We start from the raw sequence: 27,747 nt of genomic DNA on the forward strand, positions 1-27,747 counted from the left end.
GTGAGGTTTTCTGGGTTACCACCACCCTTTCGGCTGTTTTGGGTATCCAACTTTGTTTGATGCCATTTGTATTTTTTGATTTGGTAAATGTGGGCATAACGACCTACTTCATTGTAGTAGTGGCATCAAATATGAGGAATGGGAGTGATCTTCTTGATTTTTCCTTTCTTGTTCTTCCCAACTTTCCTCCTGGGAATGGGTTTTTGTAATAGAGTTTTGATTTGTTGTTCCAATTCAATGCTCTTCTTTTCAAAAGCAAGCCTATCACATGATAGCTTGTCTATCAACTCACTTTACCTTGAAGCATTGACCATATGGCTTTCATGTGCTTCCTTCAAGGCAATAAGCTCCTCTTTGAGCATTGAAATCTCATGTCTTCGAGCATTATATTTTTCTTCATACTTATTCAGACTATGAATTAATTTCTCTAAAAGAAATTATAGTCCATTTTCATGGTGCGAGTTACTTACCTCTTCCGAAGTGATGGACTCTTAATCATCTTCAATAGCCATGAGTCCTACATCACTTTCTTCTTCATCAGAATGGCTGGACTCATTTTTCATAGCATCCCAAGTCAAGATCAAGATTTACTTCTTGTTCTTTGGATCTTTGTTTGAGGATGGGGTTCTTCCTTCTAAGTTTGGGCATTTGTTTCTTCTATGCCCTAGTTTACCACACTCAAAACAATTATTAGATTTTTTTAAAGATTTTTTATTTTTAGTTATAGCATGCCCTTTTCTAAAAATGTTCTTCCTTCTATACATTTTTTGTAGATGTCTAGTGATGAAACTCACTTTATTAGAGCTTAGTTCTCTAGAGTCATTCTCCACACTAGCTTTAGCATTAAGAGTAAGGTTATTTTTTAGGTTGCTCTTCCTATACTTCTTGAAGTTCCATCTCATAAATAAGGAGGATTCCAAGAAGTTTTCTGAGCTTATTGTCCTAAAGTTAGCATTCTCACGAATCACGATCTTTTTCATGTGCCATTACTTTGGAAGTGCCTTGAGAAGCTTGTCATTTGGTCTATAGAGGGATTTATCTTCTCCAAGTTCAACTCGTTTATAATATGAGTGAACCTACAACTTACCTCAGCTATTGATTCACCTATTTTCATCTTTAATTCATCGTATTGGGCAATCCACAAATAATGCTTGAGTTTTTTACTCTCATGGTCCCTTAATGTGTGATCTCTAATTTATCTCATATTTCTTTTGTAGTCTTACCGATTGAACTTATTTGATCCTAAGACACACAACAACAAGTTGATGGTCTTAGAGTTTGTTTTGAGTTGCTCATTATCTTCCATAGTCAGCTCAATGAAAACCTTTGTGACTAGAATGACATTTTTTAATTTTTGAACCTCAAAGGGCCTATTCTTAGTCACATGTCAAAGGTCCCAATCGATGGATTGGAAGAAGAATTCCATTCTCACCTTCGAATATCTATAATTTACACCATTGAATAGTAGGGGACAGATGGTGGATTTGTTGGGCCAAGTAGCTTCTCAAGAGGGGGTTGAATTGAGATAATTAATTAAAAGAATGTTGTGTGTGAAACTAAAAATTCGTGCATACAAGCAATTCAAAATAAATATAACATGCACTCACCACAAGGACAAATATAGATTTTTTGCTATCAATGTTCCTCGAGTGATAATCACCACTCAAGAACCCTTGCTCGAAAAAATTTCACTATTCTCAAAAGCTCTAATAGCTAGAATTACAAAAGAGATTTCAGCTCTCTTTGGCCACATGTAGCTCAATATACAATTTGTACAAAGCCAATCTCCCTAAGAGATTGCTACTAAATTCTAGATCTAGCTAAGCCTTTCTATCTAGAATACATAGGTTGTAGATGAACCTTTCAAAAATACAAATAAAGGAAAGGATTTGCCAATAAATGCTCATTCTCTTCTCTACACACGGTTGGTGGGGGTATTTATAGCTTTTCCAACTCAAACTAGCCATTATTTGCCCATTTGCAAAAATCAGTATGATTGATCGATCACTGTAAAATGATTGATCGATAAATCGATCATAATGGCTATATTTTTGTCAAATAATGACTTATTGATCGATAGATTGATTGATCAATATTTTACCTATGGTAAAGAAAAATTTTAGTTGATTGATTATTATCAATGGATGATCGATCAATCGATATTCTCTTTGGTTGTGCAATATAAATATGATCGATCAATGTATTTTTTCTATCATTTGTCATGGTTTATGTCCCTTAATGGCAAGGTTTTGATTGATCAATCAATAGTGAATTATGTTACAGTGTCCTTGGCTCAGAATAATAAAAGTGGATGTTCACATAAACATATTGACATTAAGTATTTTGTTCTTAAGAAGTATGTCATAGAACACATACATATTGAATAAATTATTAAAAATCCATTGACGAAAAACATGCCATCACATTATTTTTAAAGATCATGTAATTGGATAAGAATTTTTTCAATTCGTCATTTTATTTTTTTTATTTCAAGTGTTGTACTTTGTAACATTATCAAAACAAAATTATTATTTCTGATTTGTCTTCTCTTATTGCTTTGTATATATGCATGTTTTGAAAATGCCAAATATTATTATGTTGATTGGACTTAGAATAAATACTTTATGCCATACTAAAAATTTTCAAAGAAAAATTACATGGTCATGCTCGGAAGGTAATACTTTTTAAATGAAAAATTACATGGTCATGCTCGGAAGGTAATACTTTTTAAATTTTTATTTAACTCTGTAATCATTCATGCAACGTGGATTACGAGACAAACAAATCCAACGTAGAAAGACGACTGGACAAGATCGAGGAACCAGTGAAGACACCATAAATCTTATTTAGCTGCTTGACTTAGCAGATAGTTCTTTATTCGTTGTCACGGTAATTCCTTCCAGTCCATTACTGGTTCCAGAAGCCCAAAGGGCTCCCCCATAGATAACCACGTTCCTGTCTTTCTGAAGGACGAGCACGTAGTTGCCACTGTTTCTATCGGTGCCAGTAGCCCAGACCGCCTGCCCGTTAGAATTGTAGACGACAAGATTCCCGTCTTCCTGCATCGTGCATCGGCAATTCTGGCCTCGTCCGTCTGTGTTTGAAGCCCAGATGGGAGTTCTGTACTCGTAAAGCACCAAATTGCAGTCATCTTGCATTATGAATCCGTAGGCCTCCCCATACTCGAGATACTGTCCGGCCAAGAGACTCTCTCCGCTCTAGAGAACGTTTCCAGCCGTACAAGGAGATACGAAGACGAGGAGAACAGGGATGAGAAGAATAGCTGTGGCCGTGCTTTTGGGTCTGGAAGAAGAGCTGTGGCCATGCTTTTGGGTCTGGAAGAAGAGCTGTTGGTAAAGTGGTTTCTGCGAGTCGCAGAGAGACGTTCAGTTTAATTATAGAGAGCCGTGGATGCAGATATTAACTGGTCAGCAGGTCTTTTTATTTTTATTTTTCACGTGGCCACAGAGACGTTCAGTCTAATTATAGAGAGCGGTGGACACAGATATTAATCCATCCTGACTTCAAGGCAGTATCCTCCGAGTTTTTATTTTTATTATTCACGTCAGCTATCAGTGGTCAAACGTGCCCCCTCCAGCTATATTATTCAGATTAACTAAGATTAACTCTGTTGTTGAAAGGCGCGGCGCGAGGAGTGGAATAGAACCGGGCAGGTTCGCCAATAAATAGAATTCGATTCGAATAGAATAATTCGTTCTTGAATTCTTCCAACTATATTATTGAGATTAACTAAGATTAACTCCGTTGACAACTAGTGCGCGTAGGGGTGGAATCGTACCGAACCCGTTCGCACATAACTTGAGTTCGGCTCAGTTCGAATCGAATAAACCTGATCTTAAATCGAATTCGAGATTGGGTTTTCAACTCGTTTAAAGAAACGAATCGAACACAAATGAGGCTTAGTTGGGTTCGCTAAACCTAGGGTTAGAAGTTGGGACTTGGGATCGAAGGAAGATGTCGAGGGAGGCACCGAGTTGCGCATGTGCGTCGGCGTTGAATTTTTTATGAACGTAAACCGGCATTTCCAAAAGTTGTGTGCGCCAGATTTGCGCATCAGCCTATTGCACACTGGCGATGACAAGTCGTCGAACCCAGCTTGTTGGCATAGCTGATCCTTAGCTGAGACGGGCGCTGCTTTGGTTGAGCACCGATCGTGATGTCGACGGTCGCAAATTTCCCTGTGCATCGTATGTCGTGAATGTTAGCAAGAGTTGTATCCGAGAGAAATCAGAGGAAGATTTCCTCTGACTTATCATCCCAGAGATTACAAGATAGAATCCTGTAATCTATGGATTCTCTTTGGTGGTCGTATAAATATGTACATCGAAGTGTGTAAAATTGAGTTTCGAATATACGAAAGAAGGTTTTTTCCGGGTGAAATTTATCACAGTATTAGAGCGGGTTAGCCCTTTTGACGATGACGCCGATGGAGGGAGGACTCTGTTCCTCGGCTGCGGGCCCATCTCCCCAATAGAAAACAGTGGGAAGTCATCCTCTCCAAAAACAGCAAAAACAGAGCGACGGTCACGGCGACCACCGACTTTGGCCGAACCTCCGACGTGCGGAATGGCATTCCGGAGACGACGGAAGCCTTTCCATCCCATGAGGTTCAGAGGAGCTCTTGCGCAAGGGAACTCCCGTCCGGCGCAACCTTTCCATCCCGTGCGGTTCAGGGGATCTCTTGCGCAGGGGAACTCCCGCCCGACGTTGCTCAGAGGCCATCGTCGGGGACGATGATGATGACCTTCCAATTAAATCCGCTTCCTAACTTAAAGCGGATTTAATCAGGAGGACCGACTGAGAGAGGACCGGACTAAGTCGAGCCAAACCGGACGAACCAGACTCGAGGCTGAATCAACCCAGCGGCCTGGACCAGACCAGACCAACTCAAACTGCACCAAATTTGGACCAGACTTGACTTGAACCAGACCAGATCAAACCAGACACGACCTGGACTCAACTCAGACCAAGACTCAACCCGGACCAGATTTGAACAGGACTCGAGTCAAACCAGACTCGGACCTATACCAAGTTGTAGAGATGTGTATCTTAGACAAAGACAAGCTGGGGTATTTGAACGGTGATCCTCCTTAGATAGATGAGGACCAAGATAATATTTTCCTCGGATCTACTGGAGAGACTAATTGCAGCTCATGGATACTTGATTCTGGAGAAACAGACAATGTGACATTTGATGCGAATGATTTTTATCAGACCTCTCCTCCCCAGCGAACTAGCATTATCAATGCTAATGGATTTATTTCTTTGGTAACAAGAGTGGGAACGGTGATATTGTCACCATCCCTACCACTATTAAATACATAACTTGTGTCGACTATTTCTCACAAGTTATTATCTGTAAGCCAAGTTACCAAAGAACTGAATTGTATTGTGCTTATGTATCCTGCATTTTGTCTTATTCAGGATGTTCTCACCCAGGAGATCATTGGGCGTGGAACTAAGAGAGGGGGGTTCTATTACATAGAAGATTTCAGTATGGGTTGAGCATATCACATGCGCCAACCGAGTGATCTCAAAGTGGAACAGATTTGGCTATGGCATCGTCGGTTAGGCTATCATTCATTTGGTTATCTGAAACATGTGTTTCCTAATTTATTTTCAGGTTTGTCAAGTCTAGACTTTAACTGTGAAACTTACATTTTAGCTAAAAGTCATCGAGTGAATTATCCTTTAAGTTTGAATAAGAGTCAGGTCCTTTTTGCTTTGATTCAATCTAATGTGTGGGGTCATTCCCCTATATATACTCTGTCTGGTTTTCGCTAGTTTGTGATATTTGTTGATGATTGTACTCGAATGACTTGGGTTTATTTTTTGAAACATAAGGATGAGATCTTCCAGATTTTTCAATCTTTTCATAAAATGATTCAAACTCAGTTCTCTACTAGGATTCAAATTCTTTGATCTGATAATGGTAGAGAATATGTAAATCAATAGTCCCATGATTATTTCCAACATCATGGACTGATTCATGAAACCTCATGCCCCCAAACTCCTCAGCAAAATGGTATTGTAAAGTGGAAAAATTGCCATATCCTCTTTTACTTGGAACTCATGTGCTTATACACCATTGGACTGATGTTATTGCTACGACAGTCTATCTTATTAACCGCATGCCTTCCAAAGTGATTGAGTTCAAGACTCCACTACAGGTCCTATCAGCCTATATATCATTGCCTACGGTGTTGATGCTTCCACCTTGAACTTTTGATTGCGTTGGGTTTGTTAATCTCCTAAAAAACCAACACACAAAACTTGATCCTTGTGCTATTTGATGTCTTTTTTTGGGATATGCGGTACATAAAAAAGGGTACTGATGCTATGATCCAACTACTCAGCGCACATACGTGACTATGGATGTCACATTCTTGGAATCTAATCATTTTTACTCTCCTGCCGCATCCAATTTTTCTCTTTAGTGGGAGACATCAAAAGAATAGCTGAATTGGTTGACATTTGAGTGGTTCAAGGACACTAATACAGAGATATCTCTGGAAGCCGAAGTAGCAGAACCTCATCCAGAGCCGACATTTTTGGAAGCTGAAGCCGCAATACCCCCTCCTCTCCTCAGTATCTAGCAACCCATCTCTTGAGAATATCGGTGAGATAAGTACTCCTACCACACCTCCAAATTTTAATGATGCAGGTACTCTTGTCAGTGGCTATGAATTACCGGTCAGACATAATTGAGGCAAACTACCGAACAAATATTCTCCTGAAGTGAAGGAACACAGACCACAATATCCAATTACCAATTATGTATCTATAGAAGCATTATCTCAACCCCTCAAGAACTTTTTAAGTGAACTCTCCACACACCATATTCCTATAAGTGTTGATGAAGCTCTGAAAGACCATATTCCTAAGCGAGTTCAAGCTATGAAAGAAGAAGTGGAAGCATTGATGAAAAATGAGACATGGAGTCTGGTTCCGTTACCTGAAGGTAAAAATAACAGTTGGGTGTAAATGGGCATTCTCCATCAAATACAAATCCAATGGATCAGTTGAACGGTATAAGGCAAAGCTAGTAGCAAAAGGATACAAACAGACATATGGCGTAGATTATGAAGATACATTCTCGCCAGTGGCTAAATTAAGTATTGTTAGGGTGTTGTTATCTCTTGCAGCTAACTTTGATTGGTCATTACACCAGTTTGATGTTAAAAACTCTTTCCTCCATGGAGATCTTAAAGAAGAAATCTACATGGATGTTTCTCCAGGATATGTGGCAAATTCGGAAGCAAGGGTGGTGTGCAAGCTCCAACGAACATTGTATGGCTTGAAACAATCTCCTAAAGCTTGGTTTGGGTGATTGAGCTTGGCAATGAGAAAATATGGCTTTCAACAAGTAACTTAGATCATACGTTATTCTTAAAGTATCAACAGGGTAAAGTAAAAACTTTGATAGGTTATGTAGATTATATGATCATTATAGGAGATGACCCAGAAGAAATATCAAGACTTCAAGAGCAACTGGCAACAAAATTTGAGACGAAAATTTTGGGAGGACGCAAATATTTTTTGGGAATTGAAGTTGCTCGATCTAAGCAAGGCATATTCCTTTTCTAATGAAATGATATCATAGATTTATAATCTAAAGTTGGACTACTAGAGTGTAAGGCAACATATATCCCAATAATCCAAAATCATAAGCTTGGAGGGAACCTAGTTATATGGAGAAGAAAGAAGCAAAAGGTGGTTGCATTATCTAGTGTTGAAGCTGAGTTTTGTGGAATGGCTAAGGGTCTTTGTGAGCTTATCTGGCTTTGGAGACTACTAACCGAAATCAGCTTTGCCCCAAGCTATGAGATGCATTTATTCTATGATAACAAGGCGGCTATAGCTATTTCTCATAATCCGATTCAACATGATCGGACTAAACATGTGGAAGTAGATCGACACTTCATCAAGGAAAACCTTGAGGCCAAGATAATCCAATTTCCATTTGTTAAATTTGAAGACCAGTTGGCAAACATACTTACAAAAGCGGTGTGCGGCAAGAACTTCTACAACTCACTTGGCAAGTTGGGAATCAGAGATCTATATGCACCAACTTTAGGGGGACTGTTAGCAAGAGTTGTATCCCAATAAATCAGAGGATTCTGATTTATCGTCTGAGAGAAATCAGAGGAAGATTTCCTCTGATTTATCCTCTGAGAGATTACAGGATAGAATCCTGTAATCTATGGATTGTCTTTGGTGATTGTATAAATATGTACATCGAAGTGTGTAAAGTTGAGTTTTGAATATATGAAAGAAGGTTTTTTTCCTGGTGAAATTTATCAGTGACTTCTTGGCTCTGTGACATGTTGGAACATAGCCAAGGCCGACGTTGGGTGCGTCGGCGTTGATTACGATTGTGGCCAACATCAAGGTGGTGACGGAGGTCGGCACCAGGCGTTTCTCTCTAAGCGTGGCTGGAGGCTGAAGATGACCTCCAACATGGAGAAGCAAAAGAAAAATAAATAAATGATTCATATGAATGGAAATGGGGTTTAAAATGACAACTTGGTTCAGATTGAGTTGACTGTGACTCACCCGTTCCAAACCATGCAACCAAGTCGAGGGTGGGATTTTAACATACAACCTCAACTTAAATTTTTGGGAAATGACCTCTAAGCCATATCACCTTGAATGTTATGATTGGATACATTTAATAGATATTCGAAACTAGAAAATCAATGAATTTGTTTTTATGTCATTTCTCATTTAATTCATATGAATTAAATAATTTCACATGCATATATGAATGTATAAATGCATATTTATGATAATTTTTCTCTTATGAAAAATTATATTTAGATCTTTATGCATACTTAATTTTCTATGCATATTTTTGGTTGACCTAAATATAAGGAATTAATAATTGGCATCAATTTTAGTCAATTATTTTGGTGTCATATTTTTTTATATTTGAATAATTGAGTAATAGCCACAACATTCTTAATTACGAAGATGTCTAGTGACATTAAGCTTATTCACATAAAGTTAGTGACATAAAAATTATGATTAATCATGGAGATATAATAATTTAACCCCATAGGGTAAATTTTATATTTAATAGATTAATCAGAATAGGATAGAAATATTTCAAAAAAAAAAATTATAGATGCCCATTGATCTAGAAAATTCATTTACAAACAAATTTTGATCCCATCATAAAGTGATATAAATTGATTATGTATTATAATCTAAGCCCACAGGAAAAATGATAATGACATGTTGATTTATTTGTTTGAATTTATTTACGTAGGTAAATATTCAATATTTGGCTTCATTGCATGTTTTAGTAAGTTTGTTGTTTATTTTACACTTGCTCAAACTTTATCTGTTTCAAATTTTGATTCCTCCTATATTATTCATCTGAATGGAGACAATTATAGTGATTGGAAAGAGAAAAAAGCTAAAGCATAGTTGGAGTTCAAGTGATATTTTAGTTTTTGGAAAAAGCTAAAGCATGTGTTATGATTTCAAAACCTTTGTATGTGATGATTTTGAGCATGGTTTTGAAAACATGAGGTGTCCTAAAATTCCAATGTAGATATGTGCTTAAATATCAGAATTTTGGATGGCTATCTACTTACATGGCTAGAGTTGTTGAGATTTCTTCACTCATCTTTTTTTTTTTTTTTGTAAGTTCTTCTTCTTAGCAACAATCTTCAAGGTACTTTTGCTACGGGTCTTGACTTGGTGTCTTGATTTATTATTCTTTTTGCTTGAGCTTTGCCATAGATCTCATAATGTAGGTGTCAGAAGGCATTGTGTCGAATCACATCGATAACACCATTAGTAGCACAATTTCAAGCTACCCATTTTGTTATCATCAAAATACTAGTGACCAACATGATTTTTCCATAGGTCTAACAATCTCCCCCTTTTTTATAATGATAAAATCCTTAGCTTGAAGTTTAAAAATAATAGAAATTAAATGGGAAACATAGCAAGATTAGGTTGAGGAATTCTTGAAATACGAAAAATCCCCTAAAAACAGGCAAGATTGCTCTGATTCTATTTTTTTTGTTGACAGAAGATCAAATTTTGGTGGGAGGAATTACAAAAAAATATGAAGTATAAATATACACACACCACAAGTTAACACAATAATGTTTTGCTATCGATGTTCCCTGGTGGTATTCACCAATCAAAAACCTTTACGTGGGAAATTCCACTAATTAGCTCTAATAGTTGGTTTACACAAAAAGAGATTTAAACTATCTTTTTTAGCCACGTGTATGTTCAAACACTCGATTTATAATAATCTCTATTGATATTTATAAGCTAAATTCTAGCTCTAGCACACTCCTCTATCTAGAATTAAAGGTTCTAGATCAACCCATGAACTAAAAGATAGAAGTACAAAAAAATAAAAACTTATAATCTTTGAGTTTGGTAGAGAGACAACATTCTCCTTTAAGATTTTTCAGGCCTCCAACTTTGAAGCACGAATCAGAATGAATTTGGAGCTTGAAGTAATATGATGCAAGGAGTAATTTTGAGAGATGTGGAATTTTGCAAGGTTTTTAGCTCTTTTTCTCTCAAAAGTAATTTTGAAATGAATTTCAAAGTAGGAATAGCTTTGAATGTAGTAGGTGTACAAATAAATACTCAATCAAATCTCTAAGGCACATTCATGGGGTATTTATTACTTTCCCAACCGTTATTTGACTCTCTGCAAAAAAACTTGCATGATTGATCAATCTATAGGTATGATCAATGAATCGTGTGTAACAGTTTGGTTAGACCTTAGACTAATTGATAGATCAATGGCTATCTGAATGATTTAAAAAAAAATTAAGTTGATCGATCAGTCCACCTTGACTAATCGATCATGCATTGGTGCTCTGGTTATGCAAATTGGAGTATGATTGATCAATGAATAGTGTATGATCAATCATGATTTTTATCCCTCCGGCATACTTCTGTTTGAATGGTCAATACTATAGGTTTGATGGATCATGCTTTATAATTTTTCAATGTCTGGACATGGATGATCGATTAATCTAGTGGGATTGAACAATCATATTGTTTGACTCATTTTGGCAAAGATCTGTCTAATCAATCAATCACTCTGTTTGATTGATTGTGCTTTATTTTATTTATTTTTTGCTCGTTTTCATTCTGAATGATCTATCTTTAGCAAGTAATGATCAATCATGCCAAAGTTAGTTTTCTATTTTAGGCTTTACAACATGACAAAACCGGCTTTACAACATGACAAAACCTATCCTAAGTGATTTCAATATGTTTAAACTTTTGATATGCATTGGTAAAACATGTTGTGAATGAAATATGCCCTAATGCACCAAAAAATTCATTTGTACCTCAAGAAAGCGAAAAAAATAAAAGGAAGAAAAGAGAATAAAAAAGAAGAAAGAAAAAAGAAAACAACATTCTTTAGAACATTAGAAATATTACAACATCACAAAAGAAAACAACGTGCGACGGACTATCATTGACCCCAAAGTTCCTCGTCATAATAAAGTTAATAGTCTCCACATGTTTGAGAAGCAAACTCTTCAGCACCATTGAAGGCACTTAACAAGAAGAGAAACTACTCAAATGGATTAATAAGAGAAAATTGACAGTTTAATTAGACAACATTGATAAAAATAGATAATTAACAACCCAACTGTAAGTCTATAGAAACGCATGAATATAAGCTGTAGCCAAAATGTTCTCAAATTCTCAGAAGACAGCATAAACCAAACAACAATATGAATGGTCGGCATTGTTGGAAACTAACCTTGATCCACGAAGCCCATAAAAAAAAAACTTCGGATTTTCAGTGTGCTGGCAAGAGAGGTCGGCAAGAACTATGCGCTGGCAAAGAAGTCGGCAAAGAAGTCGGCAAAGTAGGTCGGCAAGCTGCATGCGCTGACAAGGAAGACGGTAGAACTAGTGAACGTGTTCGGCAATGATGAAAAGTGTATGCGGTATTGATTAATTCACAATGTCTATAAATAGGACCTTAAACTATGTAATCTATCATCCAGAAATAAAACGAAAGTTCAGAGAGCTTTGTTGTCCCGAGAGAGTTTAAATTTTCAGTAAGAGACGAGTGTCGATTATTTCCAACAGGTATGCCTAAGTCCGTGTGTTCAATATCCCCTCTAGTAATCATTGATTGCACTGCATGTAATCTTCCAGCTTCAATAATCTCTAATTTATCAGATTTCGAAGTCATCCTGGTTGGAACTTGCTTCAGCCTGGTTTGTGCGAAATTCGTGAACAAAATCTGGTCTGTAAGTTGATCTTGTCTTTCTCGCTTCTTATCATCTTCGGGTACGGATGGATGATACAATCAAGAGCTCAATAATAGATTGGTGTACCCACCTACCCAAGGAAACACCCATTGGCTTCTTAATAAATAACCCTTTTCTTCCTGTCCACTCCATTAGAGATACGATAAGGATTTGACAAAGCAGGCAGGCCCTTTTAACTGAGCATGTTCCAGATTTCTACTTTGTTAGAAAAAACAAGAAAGAAAAAAATCTGGAAACGAATGGATCTTGTTGATCTGTGCGCCACGTGACGATCTTGTTGATCTGTGCCCACGGCACTATATAGGTTGAACGTATCTTTTCCATCCAACACAGACTTTGAGAGCCAAAAGAATGGCCAGAGCTCTTCTGCTCGTCCCCGCTCTCCTCCTCTTCTTCATATCTCCTTGTTTTGCAGTAGGAAACATTCTCTACAGCGGAGAGCGTCTCTCTGCTGGACAGTATCTCTCGTATGGGGAGGCCTACGGATTCATAATGCAAGAAGACTGCAACTTGGTGCTGTACGAGTATAATACTCCCATCTGGGCTTCAAACACAGGCGGACTTGGCCGGAATTGCTACTGCACGTTGCAGGCAGACGGGAATCTCGTCGTGTACACTCCACAAGGGGCGCCGATCTGGGCTAGTAACACTGGCAGAAACAGTGGCCACTACGTGCTCGTCCTTCAGAAAGACAGGAACGTGGTTATCTATGGGGGAGCCATTTGGGCCACTGGAACCAATAAGGGACTGGAAGGAATTACGATTACAACGGATGAAGGACTCTCTACTCCATCAAGCAGCTAAATATGTTTTAAGCTGTCTTCCGTGGTTCATTGGATCTGTTCTGTAGGTTGTCTAGGCATAGTTGTCAAATGGGTTCATTCATATGTATTCTCTGTGCTTTTATGATCAGCTGGATTTCAAGATTGTAGTAACAGAGAGGTTTTGGTTTTTTCTTTCCACTTCCATCGCCCGTGTCCACACTCTAGTCCACGCCAATATGTCTTTCTCTCACTACTGTTTATTGGACTAACAAATACCGTTTGAAATAGCTGAGATTTGTTAATTTCCAATTTGGTGTAAATATAGAAATTGACTTAATATATCACGTTTGTTGGATGGAGTGTTCTCATAGCTTGAACAATCTGGGAACTTGAACCGTTTGAAATAACTGAGATTTGTCGAACAATCTGGTGAAGTTCGACGACGACGGCACAGGTGAATGTCAAAACAGAGTCGGAATACAGCAAGAAGATGATGAATAGACCGACGGAGGAGCTGGCGAACGATGGCAATGAAGGTGACAGCAGGAGCGTCAGAGGGGACCCTGGGCTTAGATCTCGCCTGATGATTTTCACAGGAACGATGACGTGAAAATTGGTTGTGGCACCGACGGAAGTTTGTGGTGTGGTGGTCGGGGGAACTGGCGGTGAAGACAGTGCTGTTGTTCTGGAGGTGCAATGGGCGGAGGTTGGGCCCGAGGTTTGGGGAGTTGTGCTGCGTAGGGGTGGGGGGGAAAGTCCTCTTGCATGGGGTGAAGGGTTTTTTCTTTAATTTTTGAGGATGACAAATTGGGGAGAAGGGAATGGAAACTCAGATGTGGAAGAAGAAAGTGATGGGGAGAAGAAAGGCAATTTTTGGTTTGCACAGGATGAATTGACTTCCAGTAGAGGGTGGAATTATATAATTTATAATAAAAAATATATATTTAAAATTATATATAAATATATAAAAATATAAAAAATGAAAATAAATCTCGGGAAACGTACAGGTGCAATAATTGAATTGTACACCATTATTTAACTTGGGACCACGTGGAAAAGACTTACGGTAAAAAAATAAATGCACTTATGGAACCGGTAATCCCGCACACGAGATTCACGTGAACTCTCCCCGAAGGACAAAAGGTGACCGTGAGAGGCAGCGGCAAAATGATCCTCTTCTCTGTCTAGTGACTTGGATTTCCAATTTACACTAATTCAGAAAACATATTGTAATTTTTCTTGATTTAAAGGGGATCTATTACAGATTAAATATAATGAAGTGGCTCACTTTCAGAACTAATTTTTCTCTCTTTGGCTTCCTTTTGAGAGATAATTACGTATTCACCATGTAGTAGCAAATTTTGTATCTTGACTCACACTGCTTGACCCCTAGACACCTTGTTTTCTTCTCTTGTTTGAGGAATCTTTGCAATAAGCAACATTGAGTTCAGATTTTTTTTTAGAAGATTGACAAACATTCGGTTCAAATTATTATTGGTTATTTCTTATTCGGTTACAACTTATTACTTGTTGTATATCCTCCTTATTTATGATTGGATTGAATAAAAATTATTTCATGTGTTCTTGTTACACTAAAAGGACCTTAATTATTTCCTTGATAGTCGTTGCTATATAACAACAACAATTATGATATGTGCTACTAGATCTGTACCGATACTGCTATCGTGTCTTTTTTAATTAGACATTAGTCCTCGATTGATTACCCTCAATTAAGTATTATTTGAAATAAAAAAAATTTTAATGGTTCGGTTTGTTCAAGAATTCAGCTCTATGATGGCTCTTAAAAACACAACGCAAGAATACCATCTCTACAAAAAAGTTTAAAGTACTTCAAAAGATAAAGCATATGATGATTACTACCAATAACTAGGCCTCCCTAAACGAGACATATCCTATTATCGCTACTACTATCCCAGGTATGGTTTCAGCTATTTCTCCATCTTGGATTATTGACTCTAGGGCCTCTGAGCACTGGACAGGGAATGATACCCTCTTGAGTTCTATTCTCTTTGCTTGACTGAGGAAGTTTGTTTCTATAGAAGATGGATCACAAACCAAGGTGTGTGAGGTGGGGCTCACATTTGCTACACTTACCCTTAACTTAAAAGATGCCCTTTTTGTTCCTGAGTTTGCCTTAAATCTTTTATCTATCAGTTAACTAACAAAGAAATTTAACTGTTCTATATTACTTTTTACCCTACTTCGTGTGTTCTTCAGGATCTGAAGACAAAATAGGTTCTTGGTGGAGGCCATGAAAGATATCCGCTATCTTTGATTCCCTAAATCCACTATCTTGATTCGCCAGCACTCACAACCACATATAGTACTCAACATACGACTCTTCAGTGGCACAATAGGTTAGGCCATCCATCCCTGTAGTCTCTCAAATAGATGATTTCTTCCTTACATTCCCTTTCCAGCTAAATTGATTGATTGTCAAGTAAGCAAACATCAACACAATACCCATTCTCCTCGACGTGAAAGCAAAGGTGTTGCTCTATTTTCCTTAGTGCATACTGATATGTGGAGACCCATGAACAATTCTAATATTTTCCATTCCAATTACTTCATTATATTTTTTGATGATTTCCGTTAGGTTACATGGTTGTTCTTTTTAAAAGAAAGATCAGAGGTCTTATCCCTTTTTAAGTCTTTTTGTGCCTTGGTATCTACTCAGTTTAACACTACCTTGAAAATCCTTCGATCAGATAATGCCAAGGAATATTTGTCAACAAACTTCCAATCCTTTTGCTATAGTAAAGGCATCATTCACCAAACTTCCTATGTCAACACACCACAGCAAAATGGTGTAGCTGAAAGAAAAAATAGACACCTCCTTGAGGTTTCCTGTACTCTACTACATCATATACATGTGCCTCATTTCTACTAGCCATATGTCATCCTTACAACTTGTTATCTTATTAATAGGTAGTCTATCATCTTATTAATATGTTACCTTATTTGGTGATTGGCAATCAGACACCATATTCTCATCTCTTTCCCCGTGATGACTTTTTTTGTCTTCCTTGGAGAGTTTTTGGGTGTACCTATATTATTCATGTTAGAACCTATACTACTAAATTGGATCCCATGACAGTGAAATGTATTTTTTGGGCTACTCATGTATTCAAAAAGGATATGTGTGTTACAATCCTTCTCTCAAGAAGTTGAGACCTTCTATTCCTCCATCAGTGCCCCACCTGGTCTTTCTGCAACGAATGAGTTTCCTAAGTCTATTGTGCAGATTGATGACTTAGTAGCTCATGGCCGTGATGATGTACATGCTCTGCCCCTTGAAGCATTGGGCGACACTGCACATGTGGTCGTATTTTTGGACTTCATTTGATACCCGATCAATTGCTCTTTAGAAATACCCCAGGGCATGCACACGAGCATCTACCTCTTACCCCATTGCTAAATTTTTATCTACCCATCAGTTATCCCCATCTTGCTGTCAATTTCTTGCCTCTATTTCTTATGTTGCTATTCCTCAATCTTATCAGAAGGCCCTACAATATCCAGGATGAAAAACAGCAATGGACGATGAGATGACAACCCTTTATGGAAACTAGACGTGGTGACTTATTCCCCAACCATCTGGAAAAAAAAACGGTGAGTTATATATAGGTATTCACTTTAAAACAGAATCTGGATGGTTCAGTGGCCCGCCTTAAAGCCCGACTAGTGGCTAAAGGTTATACTCAATGTTATGGTATTGATTATGAGGACACTTTTTCTCCCGCCACCAAACTCAACTTGGTACATTTATTATTATCTCTTCCTACTAACTCTCGTTAACTTGTTTTTCAACTAGATGTGAAGAATGCCTTCCTCAATGGAGATATTAAGGAAATAATTTATATGCAACAACCACCTAGATATGTGGTTGAAGTGGAGTTGTTATGTTGTTTATAAAACTCATTATATGGTTTAAAGCAATCTCCGTGGGCCTGGTTTGACAAGTTTGGTCAAACACTATTCTATTCGGGCTCACACGATGTGAACCATTCAGTATTTGTCAAGCATAATGAGAAAGGTGTGTGTAGAATTTAGGACTCCTTAATGATTTGCTAAAGTGGGAGAGGAGAAGAAGAAGAGAAGAAGAGAGAAAGGAAAGAGAGGTTTGAGATTGACTTCCAAGAGAAGGGAGAGGAGAGTTTGGATGAATTTGAGAAGAGAGGAGAGAACTTAATGCTATACGTCTTTGCGAAGGGCGTCTATTTATAGTTTTTACAATGCCCTTAGGGCTACAACATTACAAGAGAAGAGACATAAATAGACAAGTAGTTAAATCTATATGCCATCTTTATGAAAAGTCTTCTTATTTACCAATATGTCACATCTTGGATGTGTGGGCTTTCTTCCTTGGACTTGTGGGCTTCAGCCCATCTTCTAACACTCCCCCTCAAGCTGGAGGAGAAAAGACATCATAAATAGTTAACTAGCCACATATAAAGGATAGGATCTTAGATAACTAGTTTAGTAAGAATATCTCCTACTTGCTATTGTAATGAAACATGTTTTAGGGAGATTATACCTATTTGAAATTTCTTCAATATCAAGTGACAATCCACCTCAATGTGTTTGGTCCTTTCATGGATGACCGGATTTGAAGTGTATGAATAATTGTTTGGTTATCATAATATAGACCCATAAAATTTCCTTTATAAAATCCTAATTTGGTAGGAAGGGATTTGATCCATAGGAGTTCACTAACTATGTGAGCCATATCCCTATATCTAGAAGTGGACTTCCTGTCATCAGGTGATCCAGCCCAATCTGTGTCTGAGAAACATTCTATGTTGAAGTGGCCATTTTTCTTATAAAGCAATCCTCTTCCTAGGGATCCTTTTAAGTATTGGAGAGGATTTCTAAGTACTTGAAAAAGGCATCAGGATAAGGGCTTCTTTATAAGTGTCATGGTCATTTCAAGGTTGAAAGTTTTGTCGATACTGATTGGACTGGATCACCAGATGATATAAAATCTACTTCAAGATATTTTACTCTAGTTGGAGGCAATTTTGTTACTTGGAGGAGTAAAAAACAAATTGCGGTTGCAAGGTCCAGTGCAAAAGCAGAATATAGAGCCACGTCACATACAATAAGCGAGCTCCTATGGATTAAATATCTTCTAGCAAAGTTGGAATTCCACAAAGAAGGCTTGATGGAACTTTATTGTGACAATAAAGCTGCAATCCACATTGTTTTAGGAATTAGACACCCTAATTTGAAACTAACGAGGGCAATAATAATAAACACAAAAGAAATAAAAAGCAAGCACGAGAACAAATAAGATTTATATAGGTTTGCCTCAAGGCGAGACTACATCCTGTCTTCTGTCATTGCAGTAATCCACAATGAAGATGAAATAGTTTACAAGAGAAATCGCACATACTTACATGTGTTTTTTCTCAAATCTCTCTCAATCCCGCAATTCAAGATGCTCCTTTGAATGTTGATGATAAAATCCTAATAGCTGCCCGCCCCCCCCCCCCCCCCCCCCTTCTTACAAAGAGAAAACTAAGGCAACCACTTTAAAAGAGTAAAATTCTCAAATTGCCCTTAATAAAACATCAATCAATATATCATGGATTTGGCAGAGGCTCTACGTACTGACTCAGTGTAGGAAATTAATTAGGTTCCACAACTTAACAATCTTCCACTTGGAGACTAATCCATCATCAATATCTCCTTTGCAATGGCAACAACTTCTCAATCCTCTAGAGAAGTCCAAACTGGAGTTGTACACAACTCCAGTTTCTCGGTCATAACAGTCTTTGTCAATATATCAACTATCTTTGAATTTTTTCAAGTGCTAAGAGTCCATCCTCTAGAGTCAATCTGATGAAGTAATGACGTACCTGTATGTGTTTTGTTCTGGCATGATAAACATGATTCTTTGCTAAATGAATAACATTCTGACTGTAACAATACAACACATTTTTTCCTTGCTTGAGGCCTAATTCTTCCAAGAAAGACTGCACAACTTAAGGCGTTAATTAGACTCCACAACTTAACACATTGCGTCCAACCTAGTCTTCCATGAGAGAACTAAGCATATCGAGATGGACTATCATTTTGTGAGAAAAATTTACAACCTGGGATTATAAGTCTTAAACATGTCTAAACTAATAGACAACTTGCTGATATTTTCACAAAGTTAGTTAACTCTAAAGTCTCTCCAATGGATATACTAAGTTGGGGATATACGACGTATTTTCACCACCAACTTGAGGGGGAGTGTTGGAAGATATAGGCAAGCTTCAGTGTTATTATTGTAATTATCTTATATTTTTTTGTCTCTTCCTCACTTTAACTAGGGTGAAGGGTAAACTTATAATATTGATACTTTTATCCTCTATAAATAAAACTTAGGCTTTGGATGAGTTCCATAAGCCTAATTCTTCCCTCGCTCATCCTCTCCTCTCTTTCACAGTCGTCCTCTCTCCTTTCTCTCTTCTCCTCCTCTCCTCTTTCATTCATCCATCTCCTCTTCGTTCTCTTAACCTTGAAGACTTTCTAGTAATGAAGACCTAAAAACAAGAGTTTACATAATCATTTTCAAGGAATTTATCATTTCTAGATTTGACAAACCTAATGGTATGGGTAGCACAACAACATCTATGTCTATTGGGCTTTTCAGTTTAGCCTACAAAACAAGCACTCATAGTTCTAAGGTCTAACTTCCTTTATTGATGATTATAAACTCAAAACTTCAACAAGACAACCCCAAATACATATATGAGTTAAACTTGGTTTCCAAAATTTCCATAACTCAAATAGCATTTTATCAGCCGTTTTAGTTGGAACTTTGTTTTATGTATACGGATTTTTTGTAATGACTTTAATTCACAATGAAAACAATGTTTGGGGTTGTTGAGTATACTCTACCCCATATATAGTAACCTATAGTTTCTTCTATCTACTACACCATTTCAATTCGATGAGTCAGGCATAGTATATTATGCAACACCATCATGCTTCTCAAGAAATTTAGAAAATGGACCAAGTAGTTGTTACCATAATATTCGCCACTTTCAATCCAATTACATGATATTAATTTGTTTTTCATAGTGCTTATCTACCTTAAATGTTTTATATATTGTAAAATAATTCAAATTTTTGTTCTTATTATGAAGCAATGAAGTATTTCTGATCACTTGCACTCATACCAAGACAATGAATATTAGTTTGTATTACCTCTAACATGTACTGACTCCCCATGATACAATTATGTTTCTTGTTGATATGTGTTAAACACCTAGCCAATACATCCCAAAAGACCGGCCTGTTAGGAGCGAAAGACATAGGTACTTAACCCAGGACCATAACAATATGCTTACTCTTAATGCAATCCACGCATAAATCAAAATCAGTAAAATTAAGAAATGAAAGTATCCCATATTTACTAATCTTTTAGTTTTCTTGATGGACATGTGACCCAATCTCCATTGTCATATCATAGAAAATTTCTCGTTCATAACATAATGGTTAACACTAACGTTAACATAACCATCAAACTACTAGAAAAAAATTATTTAAATTGAATTTTGAACAAACTACCAAAAACAAAATCATTTAAATGGATTTTGAACAAACCATCATCAGTAGTACCATTGCCAATAATAATTGAGTTTTCAATAAAGAAAACAAGAACCAGAAAAATTAGTTAAAAAATCCAATAAAACAAGCCTTGATATAGAGATTAAGTTTCTAAAAAACAACTTATAGTATTATTGCCAATAATAATTTATTTTTTTAATAAATTAAATAAATACCAAAAAATAAATGTACAAGCCTGGATACAAAAATTAAGTTTCTAAAAAACTTAGAATATAAAATGTTTGTTTTAAATCTACAACCTAACTAGTATTCAAAATGAGTCTCAAATGAGTCTGTAGCTCTCAATGGTTTTGACATGTGAATCCATCCTATTACCTTAAATAGATGAATCATTCACTATCCTTAAATAGATGAATCGTTCACTATCCATTGGTTCCCTTTTGTGTAAGAAGCCTTACATGGTATTTGTAATTTGGATTGTAGAGCCCTAATCAATACACCATGTGTTAAACTATATTAGATTTAAACCTACAAAAGAGATTTGATTATCTTTCTTCTCAAGCCAAGTCTTTCTCTTGCGGTGGTCTTTCATGATGTGTCCCTTCTTTTTATAGAAGAAACAATTGGCAACCTCCTTGTTATCAGAATGATAGGATTTGCTCATTTTCCCCTTATGTTTAGTGGATCGACAATTCTTCTTTTTATGTATCACCATATATACACTTTCTCCTTGTTCTTGAATTAATCTTTCTTATTCTTGAACACACAAGACTAAAAGTTCATTAATCAACCATTTCTCCATACATGTATTAAAAGAAATTTTGAAGGGCGTGTACTGGGATAAGAGATGTTGAGTTTCATAAGGTAGGCATGCTTGAGGAAGAGGAGAACATACGAGAAGGAAAAGAGAAGGACAAAAAAAGAGAAAGAGAGAGAGAGCATGTGTAGATTGATATGTGATGAAAAATATGAGAAGATGTTATGCTCTATTACATCCATGTCCTTTTATAAAAGAATACAACTTGAATCCTAATAAAATAAACTTTCCCAAAGTTCCCAATTACACCCAAATATAACTTACTAAACTAATATAAAGAGACATAACATAACTAGGAAACACCCTCCTAAATTTCAGTTTTTTCTTTGAGCTTGCTTATCTTGTGAGACTTGTCTTAGACACCTTGATATGTCTTCTTCAACACTCCTCATCAAGTTGGAGTTTATGACTTCAGCTTGCAAACAATCTTGGTCAAAACACTTATGTGCTTAATTGTAATAAGTTTTATGAGAAGTAAAAAAAAAATATATGATATAAAAATTAATTAACTCATCATACTAAATGTATGAAACAAGTAGAGTAAAATAAAGTAATTTTTGAATTAAATAAGCTCTCTTTATCACTAAAATTTGGTCTCGATCAATTGGCCCAAAAGATCAAAATTAGCTTTTATAATTAAATTTAAATGTCAATAAATGATTTTATTTAATTTCAATTTTAAAAGCAAACATAAACTTTATTCTATGCTTTAATAGGAATTTTTTTCTCAAATAATCTCTTTCTAGCCATAAGCAAAGTTTCTTGGCCTAGAAAAATGTTTTTTTTTGTTGATCCCGGTTCAGTTCAGACAATCTGGTTTCATAAATCAGCATGGACCAGACTAGGTCCTCCTTTTTTTTTGCCCAAATCGAATCTGGTCTAAAATTTCAAAATAATTAAATATGTATAAAAATTTTCAAAAATTATAAAAAAACTTAAGAACATGTTTAAAATGTTTGAAGGCAGTAAAAAGTTGAGACTTTTAGGTTTTTACCCAACTTTCTAAACATAATTAGACAAAGGATGAACTTTTGAACTTATTTAGGAAAATACTCAACTTTGACCAGTCAACTGCATATGTGTACAATCAAAATGACACATAGGCTTTGACCGATTATGTGTTACCACATCATCATAACACATCAGAACTCGTTGAATCAAATGACACGTCATCTTACCAACACATCATCACATATGTAGGATGCCACATCATTAAATTCTTTGACACATCATCATGCCATGTCATCACGTGCCACATAAGATTTAAGTGTATCGATAAATTTGATTTTAAAATTTTAAAATAAAAATTTTGAATAATTTTTTTAATATGTAAATATTTTAAATCGATTATAAAAGGTACTACATGGATGATGACGTGGTTTGCCACATTATATTTTAAACAGAGGGTTTTTGTATCATTTAATGACATGACATCCCACATGGGTGATGACGTATCTGAAAGATGACGTGTTAGTTGATGTGTCATCCGACTCATTGTCCTGATGTATTATAATGATGTGGCAACACATTATCAATCGAAGGCTACATGTCACTTTTGACTATACACATGTGTAGTTGACCGGTCAAAGTTGTGTATTTTTCTAAATACGATTCAAAAGTTTATCAGTTATATAATTATATTTTAAAAGTTGGGTAAAAACCTAAATGTCCCTAAAAAGTTATATAACAACCAATATGACATGCCCCCAACATAAGAAAATTACAATAATAAGGTATATAAGGAAATTACAATAATACTCTTTATACAATTGTTAAATGGGTAAAAAGATATGGAATAGGTACTATCCTTTAATAATGAGTCACACTCTTAGTGGTTTAATGCAAATTTATTCGATAAAATCTTGGGGGGGTTAGTCAACTTGAAGGACGAGATGATCTTCAACCGCATAATGCCCTTCAACACTTGAAGTTGTTAGTGGAGCGCAGATGAAGCTTCATCTCGATGCAAGGGATGAAGGGGTCCTTCATCTCCATGGTTTAATTTCGATCATGTGGAAGAAGGCCTTGTTTGATCTTCTTTGAATTGAAGGACGGGCGACACTCAGTTTTTCCCCTCTCTCTCCTCTCACCCCCCATCGCGCGTCGTCATTTCTCATTTTTTCTTCCTTTCTCCCGCACTCCCTCTCTCATCTCCCTGTGACCACGACGTCGCTGCTGCCAAAATTGATCTCGTTTTTCGTCTCTGGCCACCTTCTCAGTTCCCTCTCGCCTCCGGCCTCATCTCTCGGTCTTCTCTCAGCCTTGCCCTCTCTCTCGCACCCCCTCTCTCGTCTCCGTGACTCCCTCTCTTCTCTCGGACTCGCTCTCTCTCGCTTCTCTCTCTCTATTCCCTCCTGACCTCCCTTTCTTCTCTGTCTTCTCCCTCTCTTCTCCCTTTCAGCCTCCCACTCCCTTCTCTCACTAGCTAGTCTCTTTTCCCCCGAAAATACCTTTCAATTTCGTTCGATTTTCCCATTTCCATTTCGATTTTCTTCGATTTTGGACATTTGGGCATCGATTGCTTAATATCTACTTCGATTAGGCATCGATTTCACCCTTCGGCTTCGGATTTTTCCAAATTTAAGAAGGTATGCCTAAACCCTAGTTTTTTTCATTAAATTAGTGTTTTATTTGATTTAAATTTATTTTCAATGCGTAATTGGTGGTTATTTGTGCATTATTTTGGGATTTAGGGTTACGGTTTATAGTCTAAATTCTTGATTCATGTATGGATTATTTTTAGGGTTTGCTACTTGGTATTTAAGTGTCCAGTAATTAGGGTTTAGGGTTTATGGTTAAGGATTTAGGGTATTTTAGGGATTAGGGCTTTTAAGGTTTAGGGGGTTTAGGCTTTTTAAGGTTTTGGGAGTTTTGTGTTTTTAAGCTATAAGGTTTTTTGGGTTTAGGGTTTGGAATTAGGGTGTAGGGTTTAGGGCTTTTAATGTATTAAATTATGGAATTAGTGTTTAGGGTTTAGAGTTTAGTAGGTGATAGGGTTTTTAAGGTTTTGGGGAGTTTTGTGTTTTTAAACTCTAGGGTTTTTTGGGTTTAGGGTACTATGTTATGGAATTAGTGTTTAGGGTTTAGAGTTTAGTAGGTGATAGGGTTTGACTTTAGGGTTTGATGGTTTATGGTTTAGGTTTTATTAGGAGTTTGTTAGTCCAATTCAAACAAGGCTGAGTCGCCTACACGAGCGTCCATTAGCCAACAAAACCCGACCCCCATCACTGACGAGGTATAGTTCGTAGTGACTGCGAAGTTATATGGCGCTCTACCAGGGGTGTTCGGTGAATTTGGACTTGATGTGTGTGTTTTCTCATTGTTTAGTGTATATGCAGTAGTGAAAATAGTTTAATTAATTTTGAAATTGTTTAGAATGTTGTTGAGGATTTTTGAAGTGCTATGGAATATTTTTGCCATGTGGTGAGGAGATTCGGGTGTTATACATATCCACCACATGGTATTTTCTTTTTTTTGTGGTTTCGATTTAACCCTTCGGCTTTGATGTTTTTCAAATTTCATAAGGTAAGTCTAAACTCTATTTTTTTTTAATTTAGTGTTGTATTTGATTTGCCTTATAGACAGCTACTTGTGATTGATATATCCTACTTTTGATATTGTTGAGAACTTGTTGATCAATACCATTTCAACCATTGTTCTAAGATTTTGTTTTCCAATCTTATTTTTTTGGAGTAGGAGACTTTTGAGTCCGGAGGCCTGCTTGAGAATGTCTCATCAGGGCAATGTTTATATCCCTATTCAAAATTTTTAGATTGTTAAAAGTCAACTAGTAAAGAATTGACCCTTTTTTTTACAGCATAATCACGGATTTGTTCTGGATGTTCTTACTTGCACGTCAGGGCAATGCGGATGATGTAACAATTGCAGTATTGAAGGAGTTGCCTCCTCTACAAGAGAAAAATCAATCAAGGGGAAGATTTGGAGATCAGTTCATAGGGGGAAATGGGCGAGGAACAACTAGCATGAAGAGAAACAATTATAGTTTGTAAATTTATAATGGATTTATAGTTTTTATTTGGGCGATTGTAAATTGATAGTGATATTTCATTTAATTTTGTTGTGTTTGATTATTGTATGGAGTTTATTTATAATGTTATGCAGTGTATGGAGTGTTTAGACTATTTTATGGAGTGTATGTAAACAATTCCATGGAGTGTTTATGGAATGTATAGACAATTTTATGGAGTGTTTATGCAGGTATTATGTATATTGATTATGCCCAATTTTAAGTACAGGTCATGTCGAATTTTATACAGGTATTATATACATAGATTATGCTCAATTTTAAGAAGAGGTTATGCCCAATCTTATACATGTATTATATATATAAGTTATGCCTAATTTTATGTAGATGTCATATCCAATTTTATGTAAAATGTATACAGACAATGACGATTGCGATGGTCTTGAGGATGTGGGTAGCCAAGTAACATGCTTTCGGAAGCAGAATGCATTAGAATCCACAAGAGCCGCACCATTTCGAGATGCCATATTGACTTCCATGTGGAACGATAAATGATGGTTGTATCTTATTACTTTTGAACATGCGTCGTTTATATGTAATAAATTTGTAACTTGATGATTTTAATATTAAAGGCACGAACTCGTTATTAGAATAATCTTTTTTTTAGGTTATTAATAAAGTTGTATATGTATTTATTTATTATTTTTGTTCAATTTTATTACTATATTAAACGTCATATTTAAGTCTCTAGTAAATAAAATATAATTAAAGTATGCATTTGATTAATTAATTACTTTTAATTTGTCAAAATATATTATTAATTAATACCATGTAAAAAATTTATCTTATGTTATTAATATAATACTTTTTTATTCATTAATCATATTTATTTTTTATTTACTCTATTTTATTAGTGATTTAATAGTGGTAATTAAAATATTGTTAACTCAAACACTTGGTTTAATTAACTTATTTTTATAATTAATAAATCAATGGTTTTAAATTTCGAAGATGAAGATGAAGATGAATTTGTCCACACTAAAACCCTATTTTGAAGATTTCGAAGATGAACTTGTCTACACCAACACCTATTTCGAAGATGAAAATTATGTAGATGCATAAGATGAAGACAAAGATAAAGATGAAGATCAAATTTTTAATTTCTTGACTAACCAGCGCTTCCTTTGGTGCTTACAAAGGAAGGACCGACTTACCTTTAGGTCTTTCTAGTTAGAAATCTAAAATAAAATAAAATCTGCAAATGAGGTGACCGCACTCGTTTTTCACATTATTTGTACAAAAAAGCAGACAGGACAGGGTCATGTTGATCTGTGCGCCACGTGACTCTCAATTATGAGCTGCCAAAAGGGTTTGCTGCGACAGACGCTGCAGCCAAATGAGGATTATGAAGCCACATCCGCGTCCACGGCACTGCATGGGTTGAACGTCTGTCGTCCATCCAACACAGACTTTTGAGAGGCAAAACCATGGCCAGAGCTCTTCTTCTCGTCCCAACTCTCCTCCTCCTCTTCATATCTCCTTGTATGGCTGTAGGAAATGTTCTCTACAGCGGAGAGAGTCTCTTGGTCGGACAGTATCTCCGGTACGGGGAGGCCTACGGACTCCTAATGCAAAAGGACTGCAATTTGGTGCTGTACGAGAACAACAAATCCATTTGGGCTTCAAACACAGACGGAGGAGGCCAGAATTGCCGCTGCACGATGCAGGAAGACGGGAATCTTGTCATCTAAAATTCTTACGGGCAGGCGGTCTGGGCTAGTAACACCGGCAGAGACAATGGCAACTACGTGCTTGTCCTTCAGAAAGACAGGAACTTGGTTATCTATGGGGGAGCCATTTGGGCCACTGGAACCAGTAATGGACTGGAAGGAATTACCATAACAATGAATAAAGGAGTCTCCACTCAATCAAGCAGCTAAATATGTTTTAAGCTGTCTTCCGTGGTTCATTGGATCTGTTCTGTGGGTTCACTTGTATTCTCTGTGCTTTCATGTAGTCCCCTTGTTGTAGGATCTTTCTTGTTTCCATTGTGTGTTATGATGCTGATAATTTGATAAGCTGCTGGTGATCAGCTGGATTTCAAGATTGTAGTAACAGATATGCTTTGGTTTTTTCTTTCCACCTCCATCGCCCGCGTCCACACTCCAGTCCACTCCAATATGTCTCGCTCTCACAGCTGTTTATTGGGTTAACAAATACCGTTTGGATATTTACCATCAAGTAAAAGTTTAAATAAGTGAGATTTGTTAATTTCTTCATTTGGTGTAAATATGG

The 27,747-nt window shown here is 36.6% G+C and overlaps 1 protein-coding gene across 1 annotated transcript; it reads left to right on the plus strand.

Moving 5' to 3' along the window:
* Positions 1–12,653: 12,653 nt before the first annotated feature.
* LOC137943549 (mannose-specific lectin-like) lies at positions 12,654–13,106 on the plus strand. Its single transcript, XM_068789036.1, has one exon. The coding sequence runs from the start codon at positions 12,654–12,656 to the stop codon at positions 13,104–13,106; it is 453 nt and encodes a 150-aa protein (XP_068645137.1).
* Positions 13,107–27,747: the final 14,641 nt, after the last annotated feature.

Source organism: Aristolochia californica, unplaced genomic scaffold (genome assembly GCF_029961685.1).
Source record: "Aristolochia californica isolate CCGP_79_NKW_82.1479 unplaced genomic scaffold, dmAriCali1.0.hap1 SCAF_11, whole genome shotgun sequence".
In the NCBI taxonomy this organism is placed as follows: domain Eukaryota; kingdom Viridiplantae; phylum Streptophyta; class Magnoliopsida; order Piperales; family Aristolochiaceae; genus Aristolochia; species Aristolochia californica.

What these genes read in the sequence shown, in the direction of transcription:
- LOC137943549 (XM_068789036.1), top strand. Translation starts at nt 12,654, where the DNA reads ATGGCCAGAGCTCTTCTGCTCGTCCCCGCTCTCCTCCTCTTCTTCATA.